The sequence below is a fragment of the Suricata suricatta genome, chromosome 15 (assembly GCF_006229205.1).
Source record: "Suricata suricatta isolate VVHF042 chromosome 15, meerkat_22Aug2017_6uvM2_HiC, whole genome shotgun sequence".
Classification (NCBI taxonomy): Eukaryota; Metazoa; Chordata; class Mammalia; order Carnivora; family Herpestidae; genus Suricata; species Suricata suricatta.
In genome coordinates, this window is record NC_043714.1 from 44,679,874 (window position 1) to 44,688,418 (window position 8,545).

Consider the following 8,545-nt stretch of genomic DNA (forward strand, 5'->3'; position numbering starts at 1 on the left):
CATGGTCAGCATTCCAGTGTAGAGAAACCTGGGGCACCTGGGTGGCTCAGTAGGTTGAGCGTCTGGCTCTTGATGTCGGCTCAGGTCATGATCTCAGGGTCTTGGGATCAAGCCCCGGTCCTACTCTGCACTAAGCATGGAGCCTGCTTGGGATTCTCTCTCTCTCCTCTCTCCTCTCTCCTCTCTCCCTCTCTCTCTCTCTCCTCTCTCCTCTCTCTCTCTCTCTCTCTCTCTCTCTCTCTCTCTCTCTCTCTCTCCCCCTCAGCCCCTTCCCCCCTCCCCAAATAAATAAACATTTAAGAAACAACAACAAATGTAGAGAAACCTGTTTGACATTAATAGACCATTGGTTACACCCTTGACCCCAAACATCTTTTCACTATGCAACATCCCTTCTATCTTAGATGGATTTGGCTGATGCTCTACTGCCTTGGAAAATACAAGGCTCGTTGTTCTTTTTTTTGTTTTTCCTGTGGCTGAAGAGCCACCTCCAAAAACAAGAGTGCCGAGCATACTCAAGCCAAGAGAGGCGGGTGTGAAGTATCTACGTTTCTTCCAGAGACAGTTCTTGTGACCTCTCAACCATGACTTAGAGAAGTCTCAGACTCCTCCTCACCTGGTGTGTCCCTTCCATGCCTGGACTAGGCTGTGAGGGGCTCCCGTTGGGTAGGGGTATTAGGACAATGCCCTGTAAATAGGAGTCTTACTGTTGGGCATTTGCTGGAAATTGCCAGGTTAGCTCCAACAGGCACAGGACTGCAGGTTCCTGATGTGTTTGGCAGCTGCCAGCCATGTCACCGTTGGTGCCACTGACAGGGTGTTCTTCACGCTCAAAACTCGAGAGTCTCATGACAGTGGCTGGTCTGTAGGGACAAACGGTGAAGTAAAGACAGAGCACTTGCAGGCCAACTCAATTCCCACAGGAGGTCACGATGATCCATGAGGCACCTCCTGTAGCTGACAGCCCCCCCTTTTTTTAGGTTAATGGCCTTCTGTGCTGAAGGCAGGGCCAATGGCAACAACAACAACAACAAAAAAAAACAAAAAACAAAACAAAGCAAAAAACAAAACCTCAGAAGACACTCTGATCCGAATTTGCATGGAGGGTGTGGACTCTGAGAGGGGGAAAGGGCAGAGAAGAGGACAGCAGTCTGTCATGAAGAGGAAGTTGCCTTCCTTCGCACCAAATGTTAGGACCGGAGTTTGCAGCTCCAGTGGTGAGGAAGGAGAGGAGGTGAGAAGAAAGCGAGGGCTGAGAACTGAGTGGAGAGAAGCAAGGAAGCCCACATGCAGATCCAGGATGCTTCCTATTAGGGCTTTGGGCTCAGCACCTCCCCATTCCCCTCCCGCAAACCCAGGCTCCTGTGTCTCTAGGACAGAAGGCACGTGCAGCGTGGGGAGACGGGTATCAGTACGTGGACCCCCCTCAGGCAGATTGATCTGGGGCAGCAGTTCAGGCACAAAACCCTTATGCCCCAAACAATCAACGTGCTTGAATGCCAAGCTAGGAGATACGAAGTCAGCTGATGTAGGGGCCTCTCCATATGATGGGATCTATAAATATATATACAGTTGATCCTTGAACAACACAGCTTTGAACTACATGGGTGTGCTTTTATGCAGATTTTTAACACTGGAAATGTATTTTCTCTTCCTGTGATTTTCTTACATTTTCTTCTCTAGCTTGCTTTATTGCAAGAATACGTGTATAATACATATAAAAAAATGGGTGTTAATTGACTGTTCACGTTATCAGTAAGGCCTCTGGCCAACAGTAGGCTATTAGTAGTTAAGTTTGGGGAGGTTATATATGGAGTTTTGATTGCATAGGGGTCTGCACCCCTAACCCCCTGATTTTTCAAGGATCAACTGTATATTATTAAATCCATTTGTGGAAAGTACCCTCTGGGACATAGAGATGAGACAGGACAGCACCCTCCATACCCCTTCCCCACCCTCAGCAAGGGTATGAACGGACAGCTGGCCACTCTGTATCATCCTTCAAGTCATAAGCCACTTTATTCCAGTCCCTTGAACATCACAGACTGGCTTGATTTTAGACAGAACAGACCATTTCCAGAGGTCCCTCAACACAGCAATGACAATGAACAGCCCAGCAAAGGAGTGACATAAACTTTTAGGCATTCAACCTTCAGGGTGCTGCAGAGTCCCTTGGCCAAATTTAAGTGCGTTGCATTGGACAAAGCCCTTCCTGGGAAGGAATAGGAGAAAAACAACCGTCGAGAAAATACAGACAGGGTCAATGGCAGGCCAGGATGAGGACTACTTCGGTGCGTCGGCATTCATCAGCCATGCGTCTGGCTGTTTTCTCTCCTGAGCAGCTGGAGCTGCACTCCCCTGCTCTTCACTACAGCTCTCAGTTCTAGGGAACTGGTGAGTCTGGCTCAACAAGATGACTGAGGGCAGAGCCCAGGGAGACTTGCCCAAACATTGACGCCACCCCTAAGGAGAACTGAAAGGGAGGGATTTGGTCTTCAGTCCAGAGCAGGAAGGGCTGCGGTGGGTGGGGGAAAAGGCACCTCCTGAATATGAACAGCAGAGGTGCTAGGTCCCTCCCCACCTCTGCCCTTCACCTCTTAGGTTAACTGCCTAGTTTCAGACCCAGATCTTACCACTTGGCTTGTACCATTTGGCCATTCTCAGAATAGATCCACCGAGAGGAGCTGACACTTAGAGGAAGATGAAAGATTATTTTACCAAGTCCAGGCCTCCAAATTTCATCCTGCAAAGTTGGTTCATTTTGGCCAACCATACAAATTCGGATTTTTGCTACCAGTGAAAATGGACTCAAGTAACACAGAGGAATCTAGGGTTCGAATGGACTCAGCATCATCTTCCTCATGGTTATGTCTGTCTTTCTGTGGGTCATGGTCAACAGCAAGTAGGTTGGGATGCAGACGGACCCACTAGGGACCTCTCCTCCTCCTCCTAGGGCAGGGTCTACCATCTATGTCCTTGAGGGTTTGGACTTCCCCATGCTTACTGCTTGGGAAGATAAGACAGACTTACCTGTGATCAGCAATTTTTACTCCTTTCAATTCGAATTAGTGTGTGTGAGGTCGCCAGGCCAAACAGCGATGCAAATTTGCACTGTCACTTCTCAAAATAGAAATCTGCGTTCAAAGAACATGGTGATGGGAAATACTTTCGGATTCCCCACAGCAGGCCCTGGAAATCACAGAGGCACTGGCCCATGCCTTTTCATGATGAATCAGCCTCTGCCCAACCTCTGACTATCTGAAGGGCCACTGGGGGCATGAAATGGTCGGTATTCCAGATACAGCTTTCTAATCATCCATGTGGACTAAACCACCAGAAAATCCCAAGAATTTATGGTATTTTTTTTCAGGTGTAAGGAGGGATTTGGTCTGATCTATTCAGAAAAGCACCACACCTCCAATCTAATACCACTGATATGCTGGGCTGAGTTGAGTTAATCATCACCTCACATCTCTCATAAATATTAACCTTCTGGTGCTCCCACTGATGTGTCTCGCTTAAACCTGCCCCATTCTACTCTCCAGGCACAACCAGTCTGGAAATGCACTCGAAATTAAGGTTGGGCCCTAGTCATGGTGACTTTGTACTTCTCTGGAATATATAAAATATACCTGTTGATTGGTGCACTTGTGCAAAGACAGATATGACTTTAAAACAAGACATAGACATTCATTATAGTTGGCTTACTTCACATTAAGCTACTAAAAACAGTCTTCTGTAATAAGATTGTATTAGTGCTCACTAAACATGCATTTCATTTAAACAAGGCAAAACATTTAATTTGGTCTGTAATACCCAATAGTTTATGTACAACAGTCCTTTGTTTTAATCACAATAGGCAACAAGATGGGTCTGGTCTTGTTATATAAGTTACCATTTGTGTTTAATTTCCAAAGAAACTCGTCTTAGCTCAGCTGGTGTAAACGCGTGAGAAAACAGCTGAGCCATCATTTTCCTCTTCTCTAGGAATTCACTTGGACATGTTCACAGCTTAGACACTACCACAGCCTGCTGGGGAAGAGGGTGGAGGGGAAGCCTCCACGGCCCTTTTATAGCCTGGCCCCCAGAGGGCTCCTTGTCCTTGGGGAACCCAGCATCTGGCCCATCACCCCGAGGGCACACGCGACTCCAGACCCAGGTGGGGAGTTGTTTTTCCAACAAGCCCCTAGAAGCTTGCGACTGAATCCCTGGACTGAACTGTTTTCCCTTCTCTTGCCTCCCGAGTCTTCGGTTTCAGAACAGAGACATTGGAATCAGAAGCAAAACAATAATAAGAGCAATGAAAAATCATAGGACAACGAACACCACAAGGTCTGTGCAAGACAGCACTGTCCATGCTCGCCACAAGCGTCTGGGGCTCCGGGCATTCCCCACAACAAAGGAAGCGGAAGGCGTCACGGAGGAAGGTGCATCTGACCTCACGGCGGGGAGGGGGGCGGGGGGGCAGCATCACCATCAATATTGTTTGGCAAAAAAAACCCAAAAAACAAAAACTTGTTAAAAAGAAAGGTCAAAAGGGAACACAAGCAGCTCTACGATCCGTAGGGTGCGGGGCTCAGAACTGGCCGGCGCTGCTGGGGTCACACTGCAGGAGGCGCACTATGGACGGGTCGCTCTTGGCCCCTCGGATGAATTCCTCCAGGGACAGCTTTCCTAGAAAGCAAGAGGACAGGTGAGCGGTGGCTGGTGGCAGCCGCACAGACTTCCGGTCGTCCCACAGCATCTTGGTGGCAGCGACCGCTCACCTTCTCCCCGTCTCACCTGCGGTCGGCCGCACACTCTGCCCTTGCCACCTGAGACCCACGGGGCAGGGCGCTGCTCACCACGGCAGAGGCAGCGCCTAGCACAGCACACTGCCTCCTGGAAGTCCACCGCTGGCCTGGGGGCAGGTGGCCCTGACCAGACCCCTGCCTCATAGCTCTTCCAGCTCCAGGCTTCCAGGAGGGGGTAGGAGGTTCTCATTCAGTATTTGCGGAATAGGTATCTGGCCTTCGTATTATTATTATTATTATTATTATTATTTAGAGAGAGGGAGAGAGAGAATCCCAAGCAGATTCCGCACTGTCAGCACAGAGCCCAAGGCAGGGCTCCATCCCGCAAACCGTGACACCATGACCTGAGCTGAAATCAAAGCCAGATGCCTAACCCACTAAGCCACCCAGGGGCCCCTGGCCTTCACATTTTTAAGAGAATGAGCCGCGCTCTGGCAGCTCCAAGGCCATCACGGGGTTCCCAGGGCTCCCGGAGCCTTCTGGCCTCCTTTGGGTCCACTTGGGTTTGCCGCATGAGTCCTTCTGCTTGTGTGTGAGCAGAGGGGCCTGCTCAGAGATCTGGGGGGAGGGGCCTTCTTCTGGACAAATGTGAGGAGGCTGCCCCTCCATCCAAGGTAAGGAGGATAAAGAATGTGTGCACGAGGCAGATGGATGCCCTGATGGGTCCTTTGGGTCAAACAACAGACTAGAGGAAGGAGACTTGGCCCCCTGGGATCCCATTGCTCTCTGTGTGTCCCTTTTCTTTGAGTAAGCTGGAATCTATACTGAATTCCCTTCTGTCCTATTGTTGTGGGGCGTGGGCGTGGCACAAAGCTTCTCAACCATTCCTGGTGCTTCCAGAAGGGCCCTCCTGGGGAGGAGCTGGTAGGCCTGCTCTTGCTGGAGCTCCCACAAGGGACCTGCTCCCTCTGCCCTCCAAGGACAGCCCATGCCCACTGGGGCTTCCTGTTGCCTTGGGTCTTGTCGGCGTGCCCTCAGGCTCTCATGTTGGGCTCCTGCCCCCAACAAACTCCACCCTCAAGGATTATTCTCTTACTTCTCAGCTTATTCCAGACCCAGACAGGAGGGACGCTGTCTACGGAAGCCTTTGCCACACTATACTCAGAGACATCAACAAACATGTCTTCCCCTTCGCCACAAGCCCCTCCCCCAGCACCTAGTTCTTATTTAACCAAATCTACCTTAGTGACAAGGAGGAGAAAGGTGGGCTTTTATGCATCTATTTATTTTTAATATAGAGCAGGCCTCCTCTAGGCTTTGTGTCCTGCCCCTGCTCTGGGGGTGGTTAAAATGGTGACGACTTTTTAGGTTTGAAAGGCTGGCATGAGGGATGGCAGAGGGCAATGGCCACCTGAACACTTGAGGATCTCCCAAAGGTAGGTAAGCCCTGGGAACCTCGGCTAGAAGCAGCAGGGCAAACCCAACATTCCACCTCTGGGTCTGGGTCTCTTGGACTAACTCCCCATGAGCTTCTGAGTAGACTCCAGGGCTAATTTGTGCATCCAGACTTTTCAAGGTGAGGCCTCTGCTCCCGGCTCCCACCCCCTCCTCACTTTTTCCCCTTCGGAGAGCACAGGGCTTTTAGCAGCACGATGTGTTCCACAAGCGCTGCCCCAATCAGGGCTCTGTGACGCCATCATCGTGAGACCCTAACCCCTGCCTGTGCCCAGCACACATGAAGGTCTTGTCCTCCAGCGTCTGCACCTTCGCTCAGCCTATAGCTCTCTTCTAACCAGGGCGCTGGGCCTAGAGCAGGACACAAATCCACCTGTGCCCCCCTGGAGCACCAGCAAAACATGTAGTTTAAAATCAGCAGGTTCACAGACTATTATACAATCCCATTTGTTTTGTCTTCACAAAACAATCAAACTATTTTGCTGTGAATTAAGGTGCATATGGGGAAATAGGATGTAATAGCACCTTTGTGCAGGAAGCAAAGCAAACAGATTGGTCTGCACCCTGCAAAGCCAGATTCTCGGGCCCCAGAGGGGTGTGCGGTAGAAAGAGAGGCTCCCTATACTACAAAGCCTCCTGTCCTGTCCGCCTCACCATTTGGTGTATATAAAAGCATTTTTATGCTGGGGACCCCCAGTGACTCAGGGAAGCTGGTAATAACAGCAAGTGTCACCCTGACTCTTGGGTTCCTCATGCCTCGGGCTCAGTGCTCAGTGCTTTAAACTCAGGTGTCCCATCTAAACAGGGTGGCCAGATTTGGCAGGTAAAATACAGGATGCCCAGTTAACACTGAATTTCAAATAAACAAGAATTCTTAGTAATACATGTGTCCCAAATATTTCACAGGGCATACTTCTATAAAGAAAATCATCTGGGGGCACCTGGGTGGCTCAGTCCGTTAAGCGTCTGACTTCTGCTCAGGTCATGATCTCATGGTTTATGAGTTTGAGCCCCACGTTGGGCTCTGCGTTGACAGCTCAGAGCCTGGAGCCTCCTTCAGATTCTGTGTCTCCCCATCTCTTTGCCCCTCCCATGCTCATGCTCTGTCTCTATGTGTCTCTCAATAATAAATAAAAATGTTAAAAATTTTTTTAAAAAAAGAAAAGAAAATCATTGGTTTCAAATTCAAAGTTGATTGGACCTCCTATAACTTATCTGCCAACCCAACGTCTAAAATCCACTATCCTTGAGTTTGAAATCCACTATTCCTTTTCACTTTGGATTGTTTTGCCTCCTCTCATTGGGACTGAATCATAGACAGCACCTTCAGGGTGGAAACTGCTGGCCACCTCCCTCCCCTACTCCCCTTTCCCATACTGGCTGGGGAAGACCAGACTCCAGGAAACCAATACCTTAGGGCATGAGCAGAAGAGCCCGACTACGTCCCCTGGGCAGGCCGGGGTGAAAGCTACCAGGGTGTGCGTGGAGTAGCCCCAAGTCCCTCTCTGCTTTCTGATTAGTTGGCCTGCAGAAGTTTAGCCTGCCATGGCCTGTCTTCACCTCGGTCCTCATGAGGGATGAGCCACTTTCACAAAGACCTGTGAGCCACATCCTTGTGGCCAATATCTTGTCCTCGAGTGGCATTTCCGTGCCCTGGGGGAACCCAGCCCCTCCACCAGGCCCCACTGAGCAAAGCAAAGGAGCCTCGGCCTCCTACCATCTCTATTGGTGTCCATCTGGCGGAAGATCTTTTCTGTCCTTTTCTCTGGAGTTGACTCGTCTTCAGGCATTTTCATTACGGAGGAAACCATCTTATAGATTGCCTGGGGACAGAAACAACATGTAAGCCAGAGGCACAACAGCCTTATTATTAAAACCTCCCAACTGAAGGGGTGAATGGGACGTCCTCCGTTAATACAGGGAGCTAGTTCCATTCCGGCTGGTCTGTTGTAGAAAACCGATGTGCAGTGACTACTGAGACATGCTGGCCAGCAGAGCTGGCTTGCTCCAGCAGCCAGAACCTGGCAGGAAGACCCACTAGACCCCTGTGTCTCAGACTTCCTTGTGCATTCGAATCCCCTGGGGATCTTGTGAAAATGCAGAATCTGATTGATCAGGGTGGGGTGGGGGTAACAGAAGCCTGGGATTCTGCATTTCTTTTTATTTTTTTTATTATTTTTTAAACATTTATTTATTTTTGAGAGAAAGAGAGAGTGCAAGCAGGGGAAGGGCAGAGAGAGAGGGAGACACAGAATGCAAAGCAGGCTCCAGGCCCTGAGCTGTCAGCACAGAGCCCACCCAATGCAGGAATGGAATTCACAAAGGGCAAGACCATGGCCTGAGCCTAAGTCAATGCT

At 49.9% G+C, this 8,545-nt stretch overlaps 1 protein-coding gene across 5 annotated transcripts in view; it reads right to left on the reverse strand.

The window, feature by feature from the left end:
* Window positions 1–1,992: 1,992 nt before the first annotated feature.
* Window positions 1,993–8,545, reverse strand: part of NCALD (neurocalcin delta) — a 278,789-nt gene continuing 272,236 nt past the window's right edge. For all 5 annotated transcript variants that reach the window (XM_029923725.1, XM_029923724.1, XM_029923723.1 and 2 more), the window contains 2 exons: window positions 7,906–8,011; window positions 1,993–4,674 (listed from right to left, as the gene is read on the reverse strand). In XM_029923725.1, the coding sequence (XP_029779585.1) occupies window positions 4,577–4,674; window positions 7,906–8,011 (204 nt within the window). In that variant the 3' untranslated portion in view covers window positions 1,993–4,576. The remainder of the gene's footprint in view (window positions 4,675–7,905; window positions 8,012–8,545) is intronic.